The sequence below is a fragment of the Diorhabda sublineata genome, chromosome 8 (genome assembly GCF_026230105.1).
Source record: "Diorhabda sublineata isolate icDioSubl1.1 chromosome 8, icDioSubl1.1, whole genome shotgun sequence".
Lineage (NCBI taxonomy): Eukaryota > Metazoa > Arthropoda > Insecta > Coleoptera > Chrysomelidae > Diorhabda > Diorhabda sublineata.
This window is the reverse complement of record NC_079481.1, coordinates 4,031,816-4,056,768: the sequence shown is the minus strand read 5'-3', so window position 1 is coordinate 4,056,768 and position 24,953 is coordinate 4,031,816. Positions and strand designations below refer to the sequence as shown.

Genomic DNA, 24,953 nt, shown 5'->3' with positions numbered 1-24,953 from the left:
TTCACAAGACCAACAAGTAATTTATCAACAGAAGTGGACACTAGAGATGAATAATGATTTGAAGAAGTAACCCAATTAGGATTAGTTGAAAATAAGTGTTCCAATTGGTTCAGTAGGAAGAGTTCCAGAAGTTCTTCGAGGTTTCATTCAACTATCTGTACTGGGTGAAAATAGCCAGAATAAGATAGCACATAATGAAGAAATTCGAAGACAAGAGCAAACATTAGATAGAGAGCTTCGCCTTGGGAAAAGAGGCAAAAATTAACAAACTGACAATGAGAAAAAAACCCAGAGCGCGTGAAATGCTTTGAACAGGAATGTAGCTATAGAAGAGAATGTTCCTTACTTTTATCAGAAAAGACGAAAGAATAAAGAGTTTTGAGATATGATTTTTTTTTGTAATGCATTTTCATTTGGTTGTTTGGTGGTTGAAAATAGAAAAAGAAATAAAAAAAGCACTTGAGGTTGGAGGACAAACTAGCCAAAGCTGCTTAGTTTAATTTTCATCTCAGTTTTGAAAATACATATTTTTTTAAGTCATTAAGATCGTGATACACGTGGTATACAAATATCCACTGGATGGTTCTTTCCAAACGAAGTACTTTAAAGCAAATAGTTATTTGTTTTTTCGGAATAACTGGACATATTGCCACTGTTCCATTGAAACAACGTGGGATGGTCAATTCTGAAATGTACAGCATTTATTTGGCAGAAATAGTCGAGAAATCAAGGAAACCAATCCCAATCTCTCCACTACGACAATGCGCACTCTCACAGTTGAGTCAAAACATCGAATTGATAGGTCATTCACTGTATAGAACTTGTTGGGCACCCAATGATTCCTTCTTATTCCCAAATGGAAAATAAATTACGAGGTCAAAGTTTTTCCATACCTGGAGAAGCGGTCGATGTGTTCAAATTACATGTTTTTGAGGTTATTCAATCAGAATAGGAAAAATGCTTCGATAATTGGTTCAAACACATGCGAATGTGTATCGGTATTAACAGAGAGTCGTTTGAAAAACAATAGAGCCATACTTATTTCTAAGTATTTGTTTTCTTTTTGAACAAAATTCAATGTTATTATAGTCCAAGTACACATTTAGGATATGAAATTATCAAAAAAATACTTTACGCCAAATAATTTGGCCAGGGACTGTATTTACCAACGTTTTGTTGAAAATTCCATGTTTGTACTGGACTATATTCCAGAATGCGCTTTGAGGAATAATAGAAAGGAAGAGAAATAGGAATAGCTTTTACCGTTGCGAGGTTCGAGGGCGTATGTGTCTCGTCTACCCTCTGCCTGAGGATTCCAGGTCATTTTTTCCCCTACGCCGGATATGTATCTACAGCGTCTACATACAGATTAAGATTCTGTTGAAAATCTGCGCAATTTAGTGTATGTATAGCAACTCACAGCATACTAATATTACACAGGAAGGATTGGATAGGATTTACGTTAGATAGTAGACATTTTAGAATATCGTGCGGGTTTGGTGGAATCATATACAGAGTGGAATATTTTATACAAAAAAACCCGAGAAAAAAATATTAAATATGATCTGAGATTCAGGGTGTTATAAAAGTCTGCCTTTTTCTCGGTCCTCCAGGTCCTTTTGTCTGAGATTTCTCGTCGACATTTCTTTTTCTCGTCAACATTCCCTTATTTATCCATATTTGTCTTAGTATTATATACTAACTTATCCTCTGCACATGACCATATCAGCTGAGTTGGTTTCCTATATATTCTCCAGTATGGACTTCTTAACTTCCATCATTTCTTTTACTTTGATTATTTAGAATTTGTTAAAGCTTTAATAAAGTTAGCTGCAGAAGATGTTCACTAATTTTTTCTAATAGACAACAATAAATTTTTCCAGTTTCTGTGTCAGTCTCCGAAAATATCGATGCAGTTCATGACATGATTTGATCAGATCGTCGAAAATTGGGCTAAAACGGATATCTGAAGCACTGAATATTTCATACGAACGCGTTCATCATATAGAAAAATTGCTGCAAAATGGATCTTGGTAAATATCTACCATATAGAAACAAAGCAACAATCGATGGAATGGCGACACTCTGGTTCTCCAAGACATTACGACATTACTGACCACTCTACGGGAAAAAATTGAAGAGAAAAGACGCGGAAAGCTATCCAAAGGTGTTTTGTTTTTGCAGGACAACGCCCCTGCACACAAATCTCATGTTGCCATGCAAAAAAATCGTTATTTAGTAGGGTTTGAATTACTAGAATACCCTCCTTATTCATCTGATTTGGCTCCGTTCGACTATCATCTATTTCCTCAACCAAAAAAAAAGTTTAAAAGGTTGTAGATTTTCTTCCAACGAGGAGGTAATAAAGCTGTGGAGGTCTGGTTTGCATAGCAAGAAGAAACATTTTTTTTGAAAGGTCTAGAGACCTTGAGTAGTGAAATATTTTGACATTGAAATTTTGTAGGCTAAGAATTTCTCAATATATCCTCGTATATCCTCGTCCAAATTTTGATAGAGACTTGAAGAAGAGTCGAAACGTCAAATTTTATCTTTTAATTTTAAAACAGAAGAGACCTAAAATCAAGAACATTTAGATGCAAGAAAATTTTAGAGTAATGAATTGGATTTCAAGGCAATACGACATCACATTAGAATGGTAGTAACTACTTCACTGTTTTATGTGGATTGGCGTATTAATAATCAAATATCTTAATCTAGCGATAGACTAAATTGCGTTGCTAATAGTATTACCTTGTAATATTCGTTCATTAATTGGGAATTATTCATTTTCTCTGTTGTTAGTCAACTTTTGATTCCTTCAAAAGCGATGAATCTTCTCAGATGGCCTCCTATCTCGTGGTCTGTCACAGCCTCATCATCTTTTTCCTATTTAATAAGTCGAAAGCTTGTTGAAAATTTTTAAAGAGCATTATAATTTTGATCTGGTGCTCATGTCTTTTCTCCACGACCTCTTTAATTGATTATAATGCATATTGTGGTGGATTCAACTTGCGTTTAGCTACATAATATAATTTCCTTGAATCTAATGGCTAAAGCTACATTCAGAAGCGTAATTTTTAAATAATTTTGGTATTATATATAGTATGTACATCGCTTATGCAGTTCATTCCCGTCATATTTTATCAGTTCCATATTTATTACATCATAATTACTCATTTATACAGTCTATGTTTTTCCCTAACAGTTATTTAAATTTGCTTAAATGGAGCTTGTTTGTGATTATTACTTTATTAATTCCTTTGCAGCTATTGTTATATCGTCTCCAGTTTTAAGAATCCAATGAGAAATTGTTCATTTGAATCCAAAGCTTTTTGATTTACTCAATTAAGTCTGACTCATTGGAATTAATGATTTTTGATTTGGATTTCATAGAAGAAGTGGAATTAACAAATCAGCTGTACGCACCGCAGCAAGAAAAGGGGATCCTTTGGGTCGCTGTGTACATGCCACCCCTATATCTACAAACATACATTCACTACACGTTTTGTATCCACTTTGTATTAATATTTCTGTGAGATTAACAACAATTATCTAAATAAAATATTCATTCATTCAAATGGTTGAACATTACATCTGGGCATTCGAATCAGATATGAAAGGGTTCATCTCGACTTCGGTTGAATAAACTGAATTGTTGTGAGAATACTGCTTCTGCTATTGGTGTTAAAACAACCTACCGATGTAATTTAATCCAACAAATAGTTAAATAGTTCCCGTGTGCTATTTGGGATTCTGATACCTTAATTCCCTCAGTTAGCTCAAGATAATTTGGACGTTGGGTCAAAATATCTGATTAGATAAACTGGTCATAATTTGGAGAATTACAAGGAATCGGAATCTAAGAAAAGATATCTACGTGAAATTGGTTGAAATAAATGTACTGAGTGTCCTAATGAAAATGGATCTCGTCCATATATCTAAAACCGTATAGATCATGACTACTAGGAAGCGTCAGTGAACAAAAAATGGTTTAAAAAATAAAAGTGATGATGGGACAACAGAAAATATTGTATTTTTATAAATATTATAGTAATATATTTGATAGTAAGTTCAAGTTTGTCTACTCAAATGAGGGTTGGAGGTTAATTTTGTCAAGAATAAACGCCGATCTCAAACCATTCTTATATTTGAACATAAAATTGATGATTCTAACATATTGAGATAAATAAAATATTTCCGAAATGGGTCCTTCAAATAAAGTTTTCTCTGAATATTATTCACAGAAAAGCGATATTTTGTTCCTCTGGCAAAAAATAAGATAATATGTACCTACATTATAAGTACAACACGCAAAAAAAAGATCAGAAAATTACATATACTTTATATAGATAAAATACTAGAAATCAAATAAATCAGTTACTAATCACTAGAAAAAATACATAGAGAACACTTGAGTTGATTGCTGGAAAATGAAAACTGACAAAAGTAATTTGCAAGGTACAAGAAACAACAACGATTTGACACGACTCACTGGCACAGACACAGCATCTTAGATTAATGAATCCAGGTACCTGGCTTTGAGTACTTTTATAGTGAAAAGGGGATGGAGGAAATTGGCTTTTCAACACGTCAAATTAAAATTAAGAGGTTGCAGTGGGATAAAGGAAATGAAAATTGGACGTATGAAGATTGGAGATGTTTATGTTTTTTGGTCTAGAGAAAACTGTTAGTCAAAGAAAGAAATGATTCTAGATCCAAGTGTCATATTATTCCATCTCGACAAAGGCTTCGTAATATTTTGAGGATGGTCTGAATGAAAGACGACTGCAAATTCAGTTGAAATGGAAGGGATTTTGAGAAAGAAGCGAATAAAAAATATTAAAGGAAAATATATCACATTCTGGCCAGCGCCTAATCAGCAGAAAATCCACTTTTCAGCATGACAACGATCCCAAACATTCCCCGAAGCTTCTCACTGATTGAAAGAATTGGTAAGGAAGAATGAACTGAAGGTAATAATTTGGCCGTCGCAGTCGCCCGACCTCAACCCCGGAAGTCAAAAAGCAGCGCCCTGCTTTAACTGTACATCTTTGGAATATCCTGAAAAAAGAATGGAACCAAATATACGACGATTATTTGTCAAAATTGTTAACAGGGAATGCCAAAATTGTGCACCGAAACAATAGAAGAAAAAGTGGGTTCAATCGATGAATCAAAAATTTATATTTGTAACAATCACAGACTGCAGTTTCATTATTTTCATCTATTTATCTATATATGTTCTTTAAAATGGAAATATCAGAATCTATCGTATTGTTTTTATTTGTTGTGCATTACTCAAACTATATAGTGAGCAAAAACATTTGATCCGTAATGTATATAATGACAAAATCAATTCATGTTATTATAATATTTTCTTAATCATAATTTCAATGAATATCATTAGTGGAGAATATTTCCTAAACTTCAGGGGTTGAAAATAAACATTCCTTTTCAAGATTCACTACGTCATGTTAGGTTCTCAAGCTCTGAATAATCTTTTTGCTTTATTTTCACTTCTATTATAATTTTGCATTTCTCCTATTGTCCTGTTATAAGGAAATGTATAATATCATGTTTCTAAAGATAACAATGGCGAATTATAATGTTGAAATTATCAAATGAAAACGTGTTCTCATTGAAGAAATGAAATGAAATTACTGAAAAACGTTCCATACAACAGACTAATGACTAAACTCGTGTCGTAGGACGTTATAAACGAAAATCTCATAACAGACTAATTTCGTTTATAACTTCTTTGATAGAAAATAAAATCCAGCACGAGAACCAGAATTATTTTATGGTCGGTTGAAGTACGAAACTAAATGAAAAAATTTGTTGTGTTTATTGGGAATGTTTATTTCATTAATACAGATTTGTAAAAGGAGGATTCGATAGAAATTTTATTCATTCGAATATACATCTAATCCTTGTATACAAGGACTGCATCAAAATTATTAGTGTGATATATGTACTTCGAACTGCAATTACTCGTTATCCCTGCGCTAAAACTGATTCAGCCTTTTCCTTTTTAAACGATTTCACACTAAAAGCCGACCTTTATGATAATGTCAAAATTTCCTTTCATAATTATACATTCGTATGTTTATATCGTAGAAAAAACGATTTCACACTAAAAGGTTTTGGTGGTGAAGGTCGTCAAATTTGCTTAAGAATATTACCTTCTATATGGTACACTAGGTGGTTACTGAGAACGATACAAAATTCGGTTGAGTTTGATCGTGTTCCATGGAGTTATTCGGTCACTGAAAAGACAGAAATCTACCCTTCAGCGATCAATCGATAATACTTATCTACAAACAAGAAATGAAAAACAGGATACCTGCTTAAGACCTCGAATTCATAGAAACGAATAAACGAAGAAAAGAAAGTAGAGTTCATAATCTCTTGTTCTTTCTCTGGATTATCGATATGTCCTGATTTCTTAGTTGTTGTTTCAGATCTCCATCAATGTCCGTGAATAAGGAGAATAAACAAAAAAAAAATGAAAAAAATGTGAAACGCTGTAACAAATACCTACCCTGCAGTTTTGAATAATCACCTTGATTACTTCTCGGTCAATTTGGGAGATATTAAAAGCAAGGTAAGCATTTTCACCAGGTCATGAAAACGATTGAAGAATATAATGGAACATCAGTCTGACAAATCTTATGAAACTTGTATTATGTTTTTATTTTGAACAGCTTATTCTGGCAAAAAACATTCAATTCTTTGACATACCATTTATCCCGCCCTATATAGTTTAAGGATTCCATGTTAATCTGGAAAATACTGGAACAAATAATGTAGATTTCTATTCAACTTACAAGTTTTGGATTCTACATTAGCAAGACTGAATAGATAGTCGATATTTTTCTTCTTCCTTCACAAAGTAATATCCTGGGGTTTTGTTCCTAGCCCGAAGGCTTGGTAAACAGAAAGTTTATGTTTATGTCGAGATTTTGGTAATGCGCAGCCAATTATTTTCTAGCCTGTTAATAAAAAGAATCATAGTACAAGATTGTGCAGTAATCGTCATGATACTTCAACTCTTAGATCTTACATTGTTCAGTACTGACCAGCTTAAGACTTCCCATTCATAAGAAATTCATCAATATAATAAATAAAAACGGCTGGTTGTCAACTTAGGTAGACACGTCGTACATACATTTAAGGACGCCACTCGTTTCAAATAAAAATCATTTTCAAATGTCAGAAGGTATTAGATATGACAATCTCGCTTCAAATTTTCAATCCAGGCGTACTAGGGTTATATATTGGTTTTTTTATTTATTGAAGTTGTGCAGTGGGGCTGAAGTTTTAGATTTTGTTATTCATTTTTCAGTTTGGTGTATTTTTTGTGAATACTCACTTAAATTCAATTAAAAACTTTGTTGGATGTGGATCTCCAGTGCAAGTTTCGTGATAAATCAACTCTTTCGAATCCATACTCGTTTCATAGGAAATTGAATTAAAAAGTATGTACTACCCACCACTTATTATTCATGGGCATACATATAAAATGTAATAATTGCATTCATATCAATATTAGAGCGAGAAAAAGTTTTTATTTCATCAATTAATTGAGTTGAGATGATATTTAATCCTTGTTTCTGTTAGACATGCTTTGAATATTACATACATTTCATAGGAAAACAACTTTGTTCCACTTTTAAAAAAATATTCCATTATAGGTATAAAACTTCGTCACGCTAGCATAGAAATAAACTGATGATTTTTTCCATTTTTCCAGGAAAGAAAATATACATCTTCGGATTCTTAATAGTATAATTTCTATAGAAAAATACTTAAAAATATGTGTATATCACGAAACAAAGTAATAGACAAGAAAAACGGGAATGTAATCATAAGATTCATTAATTTTTTAAATATCATACTTTATTGATTCAATTCTGAATATTTCAAGTAATGGTATGGAGTTTTGATGATAATTGTTGATATTTTCTTATAATAATTCTGGAAAATAAATTGTTTGAATTAATCATCTTTCAGTAGTTGATTATTTGTAACGTATGAATTATAAAGGATAATATTCAGTAAATAAGAAATCAGAAACAACGAAATTGTACCGTGGTACTGAAATTTTGTGTTAACGTGATCTAAGGGATGAAAAAGCAAGTCGCACTCGGTAGTTTTCAACTTGTAGCTTTGTAGCCCAGTTGCTGGAGACCACAGGTACAAGTTATAAGCAAAAAGTTTGAAATTTTTTTACAAGTACTTCAAAGTAGGCTAATTAATGTATTGAAAACTTCAGAGGCCTATCAATTTCTGAAAGACAATAAAATTTTCGAGAATCATTCTGATTTTCAAAATTTCCTTTTATTTCAGTAGTCAGGGATAAAGATAGGAGGAAATAGAAAACACAACGTTATAGGGTGAGTTTTTCTCAATAAAAAAGGTCCGTAACACTTTTTTTGTAAAACCTATAGTTTTCTCCGAAAAAATTCTAGAAAAGATTAATGTATCTCGCGAGCTGCGGAAAATACGAATTCCGCATAGTACAGTACATTATTACATACATGTAACGCACTTTTAACGTATGGAATGGAATATTGAAACTTTACGAATGTAGGATCATTCAGTACGAGAAATTTTTCAGTACAAATAAGAAATAATTTTTGAATACAACAAGGAAATAGCTGTTTTCTTCTAATCTGCTATAACATATACTAGGGGATTCAGAAAATAAAATGTAGTAAGTATCGTTCAGGTAAGAAAGTATACAGGTACAAAATACAATCAGCCCCAATTTTAGTGTAGAATGCGGCGGGGACGGGCGGCCGGCGCGGTACCTGCTATGTTCCTCAGCTTGTGAAACTTGTGACCCTGATTATTTGTGAAAATTATTTCCCCAACTCTCCAATAAGTTAAGTTAGGATGAATCTGAGAGTGAAAAATCAGATTCCGATATCAACATTGATGGCGATGTAGATCCTAGATTATTTTTCTATATTTTCAATAAAATATCATACAATGGGAAGAAATTAATTTTAATATGATTTAATTAATCAAAAAAAATTGAAATAAAGTTTATTTGGAAATTTTTCCATAATTTTGCTGTCTCTAGGAGGTATTTAAGCTTGATTGCCATAGAAAAACGACTGGATAGATTTAGGATTTTTTCTCGAGAAAACTATAGCTTTTACAAAAAAAGTATAAGGAATCTTTCTTATCGATAGAAACTTACTCTACAACGTGATTTGTTCCATTTTCTTCTTTCTTCATTACAAAATGAAATAATGGAAGATTTTGAAAAAAAAAATGATTTTCGAAATTTTTTTGTCTTTGAAAAATCGATAGATATTTTATATTTTAGATAGTTTTTTTTTAATTCATTAGTATACTTCGAAGTACTTGTAAAAACTTTTTGCTTACAACTCATTCTTTTGGTGAAAAATAACCTCCATCGACTGGGCTATTAGCCGACACTGTATTATTTATAGTATGGGTAATTCACAAGAACAAAATGAATGTGAATAGATGAGAAAAATGGAAATTTGTCCATTAGGCTCAATATAGCTTCAAATATCATACCTTCTTGATTCAATTTTGATTATTACAAGGAGTAGTATTGAGTTGTCATAATAGTCGATGATATTTCCATCTAATAGTTCTGGAGAATCAATTGTTCGAATTAATCAACCTATAGTAGTTTATTTCTAGTACAAATCCAAAAGGATAATATATAATTCACAGTGGATAATTGGTCATAATTCTTGTAAATACCTTCATGTTTATTATTAGAATCATACAAACCGCATTATGCACAAGAAAAGCAATTTACTTGTATATAAAAGTTATGTTACGAACTTGTTCTCGACATAGATCGTGAAACAAGTCCTGTCCCGTTACAATGGAACTCTAAAATTTGGAAAATACGCCGAATCAGTTGATTGATTGATTACATCAATAAGTATATGGAATTATAGTTCATATAGTTCTGACGCTATTTGCTAAAATCACAGTTTCCTGGCATCGGGACATGCTCCAACAACATGCTATTGCTGTTGGAGTTACAATCTATCCCTTGATGGAGATGAGATCCTTGGCGATAGCCCATTTAGTAACCTCTCACAAGATTCATATGGAGTTTTACGACGAGGCTTAACAGTGATTTTTTCAGCCAGTACCTATACCAGATACACTTTCGTCTGTTTGTACCTAATTATGCATAAAGATGTATTCTTCTAGTTGTGACAGAAGCTAAGTTTCCAATACTGTACTGATCCTGCCTTATGGTACCCTCCACAATGTATCGGCCCTCTATTTCCTTATTATTATTAATTAACTTTTGTCTACCCAAATATGAAACATTGATTCGTAGGAAAAATATACCTAAGAGTAATGCTAGTACTTGTCACTTACGTACTGTTTAAAAGTTTCACTATTTACTTGATTTCAGTCTACAATAATCATATGTTGGTGTTGTTTGGACTATTGAAATTGCTTTTTTCTTATGGTTTTATCATGAGCCCACTACTGATCTCATTAGCCAGCCTCTACGAAATTAAATTTTTCAATTGATAATTCTACAAGTTGCAGTTTCTTAAACCGATGGTGATATTCATACTAAAAATACTATTTACACTGGTGTGGAACTAAAAACTGATGTACTGGTACAACTTGGATTACCCCATTTAACTGTACAAGCCCTACCCTTTAGAAGTCGTGCAGACTCTCAACCCTAATGACCCCGAATTTTGCGGTAATGTGCTAGAAATGATGGAGGATGACACACACACACACACACACACACACACAGATAACCCGTGGATGTTATGCCATGCAGCAGCTGGAGGTCACATTGAACACTTGTAATAAATTAAAAAAAACTTTGAAACTTCCTCTTTTCATTGGTACAAAAATTATTCATGTAGCTTTGTACTTTAGTAAATACGAATTTATAAAAATGGGTCTATCATTTAAAATAACCCTGTATATTGAACCGAAAGAGCTAATATTCAATATCTATGAGCAAATGGATTCGCCGATATTTTCTGAAGAGTCAGCGGAAATCGGTACATCGTAGTCACTTAAGGATAGAAATATTTCAAATTCCCATCAAGAATATAAAAAAATCAATGTTTTCTTAAGGATCCGTGTAACAATTTCTTTAAAATTTAGAACATAGAGTTTATAAGGTTGATGTATTTTATGCGTAGATACTTATTACAATCAACTAAAAGTATATTCTTCCCACTCCATCACTTATCGAGCCTAAACAGCATCGATAAAAAAGTTCTGTCGATATCATCAATCACTTCGGCGCCAAAAATGGTGTTATTTTGAAGTTGTTTCAAGCCCGGAAAACTCACATCCTCTTTTTAAGCAACTTTTGCATTATATTATTTCGACAGACAGTTCTGGCCGCAAGTAACAAACTCTATTCGATTGAAGAAACATCCGTTGTTCTTCTATAAAGTAAAAAGCGTTTTATTTTGCTAATTATAGATTTCTCAGTGAGGAAATTATTAAATAATGAAACAAAAGAAAAATGTTTACGAAATGTATACGAAAACAAAATAATAATGGAACTTGATGTTGTAACGGAAAAATTTTCAGTTTACCAAGAATGTAAAGCCAATGAAAATTATTGTAAGGTAAAAAAATCACTTCACTTCCAATCATATCCTATATTTTACTTTTGCGTGAATGTTTGAATACTTGAACAATTATTTAGTGTCTTAATCATTTGTGAAACTCCCAGGCTTACAGTTTTACTAGCCCTCAACTAACAACACCTGCTTTAGTTACCCACCTATGGACCAAGAATAATATTTTAACTAAAATTGAGTTGATTTCTGGAGCGATGTGGAAGGTTCTACAGCAAAGTTGTCTGAAACTTCTTTATGCATCGCTATATCTGGCTAAGACTAAAAGAAGTCGAAACGTCAAATTTCAATCTTTTTTGAAAAATTATGGAGGAAACTAATTTTAAATTCATTTGTTTCTGAAATTACTTTTCTATTTTGCCTTTTCCCCTTCCATCATCTCATGTTTGTCGTGTTCTGGTTTACTTAACTTAGATACTTTCATTGGACCTACACTGTTGAGAAGTTTTTGATCTACTTTCCAGTCACATGCTGATTAGATCAAACTTGCTCCTAGTCTCTGATTTTAAGCGAATTCAAGATTCCAAGCCATTTCTTAATTCATTGGTCACTTAAACGTTTTCACCATAGTATGGGGTCCATGATGCCAGCTCCTTCCATTTGCTCAAAACTTCACTCTATGAAATTTTTCTGTAGTTTAAGAAAATTACGCATTGAGGTATATTATCCTTGCTTTTAAAAATTCAAATTTGTCATGCAGAATTTTACCCAATCCACATCTTTGATTGCACCTGAAGTTTTCAAGCTGTTGACACTAAAATCTATTGAAAATTCGGGAAGTAAACAATTCATATTTTTATCTGCTATAAGCTGTGCTTTTGCATTATTTTCAAACTGTAAACTTGATAGGAACTGTAGGGGCCTCAGTCCAAGATGTGTATATTGGAGAAGGTTATCTTCAAACCAATACTAACATATGTTTCTCTGGTCTGTGTGGAAGGGACTAGAAAAACGGTGCTAGAAATTCGCTAACTGGTGCTGAAGAGAGCAACGGAGGAGGAAAAGTTAATACCAACGGCTCCCGCTGGTACCATCCTGGACGCCTCCACAAATTAGCTTCAAAATACAGTCACCTCAAACTTCTGAAATAGCATAAATCGAGGGAATCTACTGAGGCTGTTTATTACAACAATACATAAGAAAATGAAATTTGGCTGGAGCAGGAATATGGACATTCTTCCTCTAGGAAGTTGGACTTTTGATTTAAAAACTAAGCTGATAACTACACTCACTATGGTAAAGTTAGTGAAGACATTAGTACGCATATCTAAACACATAGTACTTATATACTATGTATAATGGTTCTGCAAACAGTGGTCCCCTAATAAAAGCTGACTGTCTTACTAACAGGACCCGGCTATTGAAATCTCTCAACCATGCAAAGAGTACAAAGGGTAACATCTTAAGCTGTGAGAGTAGTGAACAAACAATCGACAGGCTGAATTCTCGTTGTTTGATTTCAGCGTACACAGAAACGTAAATACAAAACGGTAGTACCGGATTTCCAGCTTTAGTTCATTGAGGACGAAACTTCTTGGTAAGTCCTTATCAACATACGGATGATAAACCTATAGAATTTGACCTCATGAAAAAGTGCTGCTCTCAAACTAATGCCATCCGGAGGATTTTGTAATGTTGCATAGCCTCCATGAGCTAGAGCGACTAAGATGACTGCAGAGGATATACCCAATAAGCAATAAGCTTCAACAAAAAATCCACATTTTTAGTAATAGGTACAGTTACAAAAGCAAATCATCTTGAATAAAATGAGGTCTATTAATTTTCGTAAAGAGGTCATAACCATCACCCTCAAAATTACGAATAGATACTTAGAAAGTATGACAATGCATTCAAAATTATTATTTATGTTTATGATTATTTGAATGTTAATAACAATAAAAACTAATTTCACTTCGAGCCTAATTTTCACGTTTAATATTTTAACAGGGGGAAATAAAGATTAGAGGTTTCAACATTATTCGTGATAATTGGAAATAGTTTAAATCATCCCCTCAAACTGAACTTCGTTAATTTTTCAAACCAAAATAGACGCTGTTAATTTCTTCCAAAACATTTTGCGTAATTTATGAGCTGATTTGATCGATTTTACGCCTAATTTGATTTTCAAATTATTAATGTCGATACAGATTTTTGATATTTCATACTCTGAAATTATCGTTACTTTCATATAAAATCGTCCATATTCATCACAGCATTCTCAAGTTATAATTCAATATGATTCTTTCCACAAAAATAAAATTTTTTTATTATTTATGGAACATTCTGATTGTCTATTGTACTTTGTAGAGTGGAAATGGTGGTATTGGAAAATTATTTACACACTGTGAGAATTTTACAAAATTCCATGTGTCAATAACAAATTTCCAGAAAAAAAAATTTTATTCACATCACAATCACTGGATGTATGTCCTTCAATTAAATATAGGCGGTAATCCCTTTTATCAATCAGTGATATTCGGATCTAGAAAGACAGACAGTTATAAATTGACGGAACTCATCTACTCACATTGAATTCGGAAATGTGGTTGGTCGGGATACTTCTCATTAAATATTCCGCATACCTTGGAAGGTTCGAATGATTTATCATCCACTCTAATAAATATTGATATCTCAATTATTTGCGTCTGGGAAAAGTTCAGCGTCTCATTCAAGTCAAACTTAGTAAATGCTTAGTAGGGCGGTTTAAAAATTCGAAAGTGAACAAAGCGTCTACCAAGATATAAAAAATATTTATTCAACACTTTTTCAATCTGGATTGATGATTGATACACCCTAAATAAAAGAAAAATTCTAGCCCTTATTCGAGTTACTACAGTTTTCATAGAAATTAAGCATTACTTATTAATGTTATAATTTATAAATGATGAAAAACTGTATTAGATTATAATTTCAAGGAAATCATAGCCCTAATATGAAAATATATAAAAAATACAGTTGTATTCCTAAGAAAATTGTATAAAAATTAAAAATTTGTGTAAAACCGGCTTGTATAAATGATTGTTGATTGGAGGTTACCACCCATTATAGATTATCACAAAAGTAAAGCACTGTAATGAGATAATATTATGAAAATTAATTTAAGTTATTTTTTAAGGTAGAACGGTTACGTAGGAATTAATTTTTACCCAAATTTTTGCTTTGAGGTCCTTTAACTGCAGCTTTGTATGGAGGTAAACGCATCTGCTCATCTTTTGCTGGACACCCTGTATATTTATATGTAATATAATCATGTAGAAGAAATATAACTGATTTCAATAATACATTCAGTTGTCTTTTTGAATATATTATATACGGATTGTTTCGAAATACATGCGGGAAAATTTAGGAGGTGATTGTTCATATGAAACTGAGATGGGTCTTTCCGAAAACAAAATTTTCTCAGCCTACCTCTTTCCGAGATATCACCCTTAAAAGCCGGTGATTGGAATTGAGTTTTTTATTTATTTTTTTTTTTCAAATTTCAGTAAAGCTAGAAATTATCTTCATAAAATGCCAAAATATACTGACCTACGTCTAACTTATATCAATTGGAACACATTCAAAGACGGTTTTAAATTAAATAACATAAGCTATCTAGCAAGGATGGACACAATATGAATAGTTGAATTAGGACACCTTTTTTCAAGGTCGTTCAAACTTCCGAAAAATAACAAATACTCGAAACCGTGTAGATATTTTAATTTTATTTATATAAGTTTTGGAGTGGAACATAAAAAATTAGTAAAAAGTACCTTATTCCAATGAGTTATTTGAGTTGTTAATTGTTTTAAATAGTAATAAACTTCTTTCACGTTTCTGAAAACTTTTGCCTGCTATTATAATTATCCTCTAATATTTCTAATCTCAGGCTATCATTCATAAACAATAAATTGTCCAGGGTGTTATATGAGGAAGTTCAGATACTTCTACCACATGTAGAGTCCCTCAGGAAGCATATAATGTGGCAATTCAAAAGTTTTAATTTCTCTTCTTTATTAATTCACAAGGTGTTTGGTGAAATTGGCCATTAATTTTAATTGGCTGTTTAGAATTTCATTTTTCGATTATTTTTCATAAACCAGAAAACTACGGATGATCTGATTTAAATGACATATCGACAAAATGATGCCATATCACATAATAAGGTATATTTGAACACGTCGAAAGAATATAGTAATTGCAACAAAATAAAAATCATTTTAGTAGATTCTCGAAATGGATCGCAGCATCCTCTATACGTTTTTGTGGCCGAATTGTTAATTGCCGTATTGAATTAGGGATACTTTCAGGATTGTCTCTAATAGTATTACAAAAAAGTATAATTCTCTCAATTAATTCTTGTCGGTAATAATCATTCTTTGTGTGAACTAGTTGCTCCAATATTCCCCAAATACGGTTATCAACGGGATTGAAATCAGATGATCCTGGAAGTCATAAAATAGAACCTTCACGTCCCATGCACCTGCTGCAATAAACATTTTTTTTGTATCATTGCCAGTAGAAAGTAGGGGATGCCTTATAATGCTAAAAATACATCGCTCGGAAAACATCACTCGCGTTGGAAAGCAAAATCCTCAAAACATTCTGTAGAAAGTCCAAATAGACCTGTCTTCTTAGAAATCCATTGAAAAAGTAAGAACTTACTAATTAGACATTCATGACACCAATCTACACATCAAATAGAAACCTCGCCTGGAAACGATATTCTGAAGAAGCATGGGGATTTTCTACTGCCCATGCATGTTAATAACGGGAAATGTTAATCCTGTCCCTCCTTAATTCGGTTTGGTCTGTAAATAGTGTGCAGTGCTGGTCGAAGATTGTTAATCCTTCTACAAAATGGCAGCCAATTTCATGGGTACAGATGATTTTTCTGTTAGACTCAGAATTACACAGAAACTATCATTTTTGATATGCCCATTATGAGAAAATGTACATTTGCTTTTGAGACCGTTGAGACGGTTATTTTATCAGCAATTTCTTCCACGTAACTTTTCGCCGAATTTGCGTGTATGTTAATTGATCATAATTGAAACAAAATTCTCAAGAATGCTACAACAGTGCAATTTTTGTCTATGTTATGATTTATACGCCTACACATGTAGTAGTTTCTACTTTAAACCCTCAATATTCTCAGCTACGTCGTTATTGCACGTATCCATCAATTGCGAAGTTCAATTCGCAACAAATGAACTAATCTTTCATTTCGTTTCAGGTAAAACTCGACGGCTCTTCAGTACGTTACCAGAAATCCACTCGACTTTGGACACCAAGATTTTCGTTGCCATCGAGAACGGTTCTGTTGCGATCGGTCTGTAAATCATCCGCGCATTCTCACTCTTCCCGCACCATCTTGTTGCGGCGAAGCCGTTTCTCATATTATTCCGTTCTATTTCGTCGCGATGAAAGTTTACGACGAACTGAAAACCTTGTTGTGCGCTCGTTTATTAAAAAAATGGTGATGCTAACGGGAGTTTTTGGAATATAAACGTGAACAATAAACTTTTATTTCGTCAACGGTTTCACTAAAGGTACTTGGAAAATTGTTGATTCTGTTTTTTTTTTTCGAAAAATATGTCACATTCTGAATAAGACTAAACATCGCTACAAGACTGAATTTTCTACTATATTATATTCTAAACATTGGAAAGTTGATTGATACGAATACCTTGAACCCAACCTTAAATAGTAGATTGAGTGGTCTATAGCTTATGCGTACTTACAAATTGTTTCAGAAACTTTCATTAAAAATCACTATATAGAAATGAATGCCATCAAAATATAGTGAATCTTGTGATTTAGCAGATATTTTTCTTGCTACAGGTGGTTATCAAATTGTTCTACTTAAGTTTGTCTAATTAAATCCTGAATTTCCAAATTTAACTTATAAGAACGTGCAGTCCTTTCAGCACGACGTAGTAGTCGTTCTACTTGGAATAGAATAAGTGCTGCTATTTAAGTTTTGAGGAATGGCAACACTGCTGTGGATACGTCTAATCTGACATTGCCGTCATGGAGTTTGACATTTCTGATAGTGAGGGTACTCAGAACGGTTTATAACACGAGTTGTTTACACTTGAAACATCCATCTTGGTCAAGAAATAGGATTAAATCGAGAACATCCTCGGGTGAAGATTTTCTATGACTTCAATGTGGATTGAATCAACAGCAGTTTGCCGATCAACTCGTTTTGACTTTCGTTGTTGATGCACCGCTTTATGCTGGTTTCCCAAATTCAATCGTGGTCGCATTCGCTACAGGATGAATATTGTGAAAGTCGTTCGTAGTATGCAATCAATATTGCATGAGCATTTGGCTATTAGAAAGATTCGTTCGCATTGGATGCCCTATATATTGACAATCGTTAATAAAAGTTTGTGTCGATTGGTGCAAAGATATGCTGAAAAGATTCAAATTTGATACACTTCGAAACAAATGGTCGCCTTTTTATGGAATTTGTCGTTACTGTCCCAATAGAGTAACGTGTAACAGTCAATTCGGGACAGTACACCAGCCAAAAGACTTTGCAGAAGAAGAATTATTCTCCATCGCGACATTACGAGCTCTCACGCATCAGTTTAATGAAAAACATTTTTAAATAGTCATAACATCGAATTGATGAGTCAACAAGATTTTTTCTTATTCCCGCAGATCAGAAATGAATCCCGAGGTCAACGTTTTTCTACACCTGAAGAAGCCGTTGATGCGTTCACATCACATGCTCTGGAGGTACCTTAATCGGAACAGAAAACATGCTTCGACCATTAATTCAAACGCATGCACAGGATCTTAACGAAAAATATTTTAAGAAATAATAAAGTCATATTCAATCATAGAACTTTGTTTTTATTTGTCTATGTCAAAATTTAAATATCAAACCATCGTGTGTTACAAGTTGTATTACTAAATATGGGTGATAACATTGGTTGATTATACAGAACGCTGCTGAAGGATTGATTCCTCCTTCTAAGAACAATTAATTTTTTGTTTTGAATAATATGAAAATACATTGTCGTCACCAGTTTTGGATTATCACGTCTAAAATATTATTTTCAAGTAGAATTGATATTACAGATTTAAAATTTGTTAATACGGAGAAAATAAGTTGTAGATAAATATTCTAGCGGACTCGGTCAGTATCAAATTAAATTTATTTCTCAATTGAAAAAATATGAAGCTGAATAAATACCCAAAAAAAACATGATTCCTTTTCAAACATCAAGATGTTATTCATCGATAAGAATAAAATACACAAAAAGTAAAATATCGGTTGGCGTTTTGTTATAAATATGAAATTCAAGTATTTAAGTGAAAATGTTTTTGAAGTAAATTATAGCTACTCCAACTGAAACCCAACGAATGAAGATATTAATTTTCATGAGATGCGGAAATAAAAGGAAAACTCAGCAACAGGTACACGATTTGCTTAATGCTAAATACCCATACAGACTTATCAGTCGATCAGCAGTCAGTGAAATTAAGAAATTAATTAGAAAAACTGGTCAAGTTGATTAAAATATACTTCTAGCTAATACATGCAAATTTCAATGGTCTGTATCACGTATTCTGATGATCCTGATCACCATATGCATCTTATTCCTATTTGCAGGATTTATGTAGCCGTTTTCAACGTTCTATTGAAAAAATTAAGTTTTGTATAAAGCTAGACTTCACCTAATCAAAAATGATGATACTGGAGTGAGGATAATCCTGTCTGGATGATTGACGGTTCTACTCAATAATCACCATCACAATTTTAAGGGACACACACATTGGACATTTATTTTCGTATAACTTATAGGAGTAATCGAGTTCTTGAATCAGTGTTTTTTCGAAGGAGGATTGGTAAACCAGGACCAATATGATGTCCCTTAGTAACTCCTAGACTTGACACATTCGAATTCTATGGGGTTTATTCGAATTCAAATTCCTAAATAGTTAAGTCAATCGACGAAATTGCAGATAAGGCTTGTACTCACTGGACTTTTTTCCTTGGATGTGAAATGGTAGTCAAAACCATTCATGTAGATCACAAGTTCCCCTGATTCTATATCTCGAAATTTTTTTCTATGGGTTCGTTATAGAACAAAATTTTGTGTGTATAAATCGCGTAATCTACAGGATTTAAAAATTGATAAAATTACTCCGGAAGTTGTTATTAATGAGTAAGAGAAATATGTTCGTCCATTTATTTCTTGTGAATGAATGAATTAAAATTGATTTTCATTTTCTCTGTGAGTATCGGTTGAGTATGATATCGCTGAATACATCATAAAAGGACCTTTGAAATAAGATATAAGAAGACTCGCATTTCAATTTCAAAACGCTATCGTGTCAAAAGTGTTGACATCATTATTTTCTCAAACTGTCGAGAAATCGATATTATTTTATAAAATTAATTGTGGGCAGCAGAATGAAATTTTTCAATAATTTGGTCGCTCTTTGTATAAAGTGAAGCAAAATCGCTCTAAATTTACACGAAATCGAGAAATTAAATGATAATTGATAATAATCAGAAAGAGTTAGTCAAATGGATGTAGCAACAACAGATAAACGAGTTTTCCAATAATTTGGTCGCTCTCTGTATAAAGTAAAGCAAAATCGCTCTAAATATCCACAAAATAGAAAAATTCAATTATTATTGAAAATAATCAAAAAGAGTTTATCAAATACATGTAGTAATGATTTTATTGGGCTTTACAGGGTAAAAGTAAATATATAGAAAATACATTCTTCGGATTGTGGATCTTGCCATGCAAACTAGACTATGCACGTGTTTTTGAAAGCTGGATTCTCACACGTCGCGCACTTCAATTTTGCAAAATGGACTAATATCAATAAAAAATAATTTTCTGTGAAGAAACCCAAGACTTAAACAAAAATAAATTCTATGGCAATACTACAGTGTCAGTTTCAATAAAACTGAACAATCAACGAAGATATCGAATATTTTAATCACCTAGTTGGGCTACTCTAAAAAAATTGGGAAAAACTAACGATGTGTTGTTGGTCGATCGTAAATTAGAAGTGGAAGATAGTGTGGAAGGCATGGGCATATCACATACATCAGTTCAATTTTGAATTCAATTACTTGGATATAAGATTGCTTTTCGCCAGATGGATTTGCGGACTTGTCTACAAACTCAATCGAATTACAATTTTGGAGAAAACTTCGTCGTTATTCGAACTCAATGTAGATGAGTAACATGCATCAATCCAATACATAAGATACGAAACAACAATCAAAACCTCATAGAACCTGTTTGTCAAGGTGGTTTTGTCAATCATGGAGTCCGTTATTTCGAATACACGTGATGCAATTGAATACCTCTAAAAGACCAGACTAATGTATGAATTTGGCCAAGAAGACAGTTTTTTTTCACCACGACTATACAAGTATTGAAGCACGTGTGTAATTTCCTACGCAAAAACCGATAATAGGGAGTTTTTTTTATTCACAAACAGGCTCTGTAATGTGGTTTCATCACAGCGATGAAATCAACTCACGAACAAATACTTAATTCGCAGACCTTGACACATCTTATTTCTTGGAAGAAATAAAAAAAAAATTGGGGAAACGACGAGAAATGCCTCGAGCTTAAAGGATATTACACGAGTTTTTATCTAAAAACGCGAGTTTCATTTAGAAAGTCATGGACTTATTGAGTTTCTTAATTATAATACATCATAAAAATGATGATTTTTGTATTACTATTTTTGTTTTTATTAGAAATTGATAGTTACAGTGTGAAAATGGTAAGAGAATAAAATTGGAAATATGTAATTGCTGTTTCATCTATAAATCTGAACGAAAATATCTGCACTTATTGTTTCTCCTCAAACTGTTTTCAATTTTGTGGTTTCCTATATTACTCTTTTTTGTAATTCTACGTACGTGTTTCTGCCACAAGAAAAATGAATATGGCTTCAATCGTTTTCTTCTAAATACCAGCTTTGGCTTAAATCCTAATGTTCATTTCGCCAGCTTGTGCCATTTTATACGTTAGTGCTTTTGACGGTCTTGTGGTTTTACTCTGTTCTTCCTACGATCGCGTATCAAATTATTTGGTTCATTTTTTATATATAATGTTATCATCAATCAAAAGCTTATATTCGTAGCTCTCTATTGTTTCGAATTCGTCATTTGGAATTACGTTTTCGTATGATTAAACTCATACATTGTTTGCATAACACAATTTTAATCTTTTCAACTTCGATTCCATACAATAGGTATAAGTTTCTCTACTTGTTTGTCTCACCATTTTATCATTTATTATATTCGACAGAAATAATTTTGGAGATTATCTTAATGAAATACAATTACTTGCATTTATATTTTGAAATTTTTGGACTTAATTTCTACGTATATATTCCCAATTTTCAATAATATGAAATTAATCTATAATAAAGGTGAATTATGCCTTCCATCTGTCTTCTATATGTATTGGGCAGTTCAATAAAGCGTATGGTCCATTGGAGTCGATAGATTTTTTTATCAGCTTCTAACGAGAATGACAAATGCTTATCTTTGATGTATAAGGTAGGTATAGAAAATATGCCCATGATGGTTATATGTCCACAACCCGTAATATCTAATTACTATCACTAAAGACTATTAGGTGGTATAGCAAGTGTTACTACCTTTTGTGGCAGTTTGGTCCTGATCTGAATTTACTTTAACATTGGGAGTTGTGAGAGATGGTCTGGACTGATTTAGTATCCGTGTATTATGAGGCTAGCTTTTACCACTTCTTGTAGTGAACTGTTTTCAAGACGGTAAGAGCAGTGCGTTAATTTTAGTGTATTTCTCTGTAACATCACGTAATCATTAGTTTCTGTATTAGAATAAATGTTACCACACTCTATTGTTGTCAATATACCCATTACTAAATAGAACTAAGATCCGCACTAAGCGTAGGATCGTTACATAAAATGATTCATCTTGAAATTTTCAAATTAAAACTTTTTTCCTATGTCACCTTACAACAGCATGGGTTTGGGATCACACTGGACCGAGAAAAATCTTCAACAAGCTTCACTAGCCATTCAACATGAAGATAAAAAAACTACTTAAGTCCTTACATGATTAAAAATATAAATAAAAGGGAGCCACTCGGAAGTCCCGAAAATGAAACCGAATTGTTGTCCAGAATCATACGACTAGACGAAGTAGGTTATCCTCTAACCCAAGATACTGTGAGGAAAACTCAAATCTTCTTGCACGACAAACAGTTAGCTGGTGGGTATTGGTTGAGGGCGTTCTTAAATCCTTATCCAGAAATCATTATTAGGCGGGCGCAAAATCTCAATCCGGCTAGAGCTCAGTAGTTGAATAGGCTTATTGTAAAAAATGACTTGACAAACTTAAGAAAGTCTCATTAGAGTTTAATTGGATGGATAATCCAGAAAGAATATACAACTTGACTGACAAGGAATGTAGGTTAACATGGCCTCAGAGCACGCCTCAGCCAAATTATCCAAAGGGCAAACGTTAATATGTTGAAACTATGTTCAACATACATGTTGTTATCAAGTACTTTCATGTTATGACGACACAAAAAAATGTTATTCATATTTTCGAGAGTCAAACGTGTTGAAATAGTTGATTTGAGAAACAAAGATGGATTTGTACCTAATGAGGTGTCAGCTATAAAGATGGCAAAACTTGGCTTGACTTGACCTATATTAAAAAAAAACAGACAGCTAATATATTAGTCCAACGTCTATAGCAACATTAGTAATACAAATAAGAAATGATTATCATTACTTCAATAAAGTCTTGAATTTTCAAGAATGCCTTTCATATTTTTTAGGTTTTTATAGTAGGTACCTTATCTGTCAAAGCCAAGAAAGAAAACGAATAACAAAAAAATCTAGATCCATATTTCGACTGCCTCACAATCTCTATCAAAAATAACTTTCCGGAATACAGCAAATTATATTAGAAATTACAGTTTCCATATACATGCTAAATTCACTTTTTTATATCAATTATTGCATAATTCTGGAATTGATAGAAAATTCGAAATACTTTCATTGATATCGAATAGATTATACCAAATACTCACTAAATAAACAAAATAATATTATTACTTTATAGTTCTTATTCCAGAATGTTTCACATTTATTTCCATTTTATCGATAATGTCGTTTTTGCCCCTATTTACAAAAAACTTTCTGTTTGTAGTTAACCGCAAGACATCGAATAGTCGAGATAAGAAATGAAGAGAAAAATCTCACATAATCATCAAGAATCGGAGAAAAAGCAAAAGGACCTCGGCAGCTGGCCTCTTTATAGCTTAGTTAGCACTGTCGCCGCGTTATGTTATTTGAACGGGCTGAATGGCGATTTTGTGCACGATGACATTCCTGCTATTACACGCAATAAAGACGTTCTGGCTAATAATCCGCTCGGACACATTTTCAAGAACGATTTCTGGGGAACGCCCATGGCAGAAATATCCAGCCACAAATCTTATAGACCATTCACCGTTTTAACTTTCAGGTAAGTGATCTATTCATTTCCAACAAATGATTTAAAAAAAAATGATAAAAATTGCTAACAATATTCAATTGTTCATAATGAAATTATTTCACACCGAAATATTTTTCTTATTTAATGGATCAAGGAATTATTTTGAAGTAAATTTTGTAGAAATATATTTACAATATTTATGAGTTACTTAATGAAGCATCTATTTAAATTTATTTAAATTATCACGGGCTCCAAATTGTCGTTATTTTAAAAATTGCAGGTGTGATAGATACTAGTTGTAATTTATATTTACAAGTAATTGCAATGTTGACAAATTTCTCCGACTTTTTGAGTCTCGAAATGAAAAAATTCTAGGTTTGTAATCAGCAATAGTTGAATATCAACATTGATGTTGAGCGCTATAAAAAGGTACCATATACTATAGATTTGACACATTTTAACTTACTATAAAATGTCACAATAGCACTTAAGAAGATCTATAAATCCTGAAAGATACCAGTTTGAAGAGAAAATGACGTTACATTTTCAAAAGAGATGAAGACGTTCCGTTAAATTCCTATATTTACATTTCAAAATGTTATGTATCTTCCTTTAAAACTGATTATGTTTCAGATAAGATTCTCATGATAAATTATGACAATTTTTCAATTTGATGGTATATTTGATACAGAGTTAATGTTACTTTCTTATCGCCATTCCCATCCCACCGATATTTATGTATATCCAGAAGGTTTACTCCTTAAGTATTGAGATAGACAAATATAAATTAAATATTTATAATTTATTATTTTTCAAAATATTTTTCCTTGCGATATAAACACTAT

The 24,953-nt window shown here is 32.5% G+C and overlaps 1 protein-coding gene across 1 annotated transcript in view; it reads left to right on the top strand.

The window, feature by feature from the left end:
- Positions 1-24,953, top strand: part of LOC130447339 (protein O-mannosyl-transferase TMTC1-like) — a 315,042-nt gene that overhangs the window by 58,739 nt on the left and 231,350 nt on the right. The window contains exons 2-3 of the mRNA XM_056784106.1: positions 16,849-17,164; positions 23,821-24,138. Of these exons, the coding sequence (XP_056640084.1) occupies positions 23,855-24,138 (284 nt within the window). The 5' untranslated portion in view covers positions 16,849-17,164; positions 23,821-23,854. The remainder of the gene's footprint in view (positions 1-16,848; positions 17,165-23,820; positions 24,139-24,953) is intronic.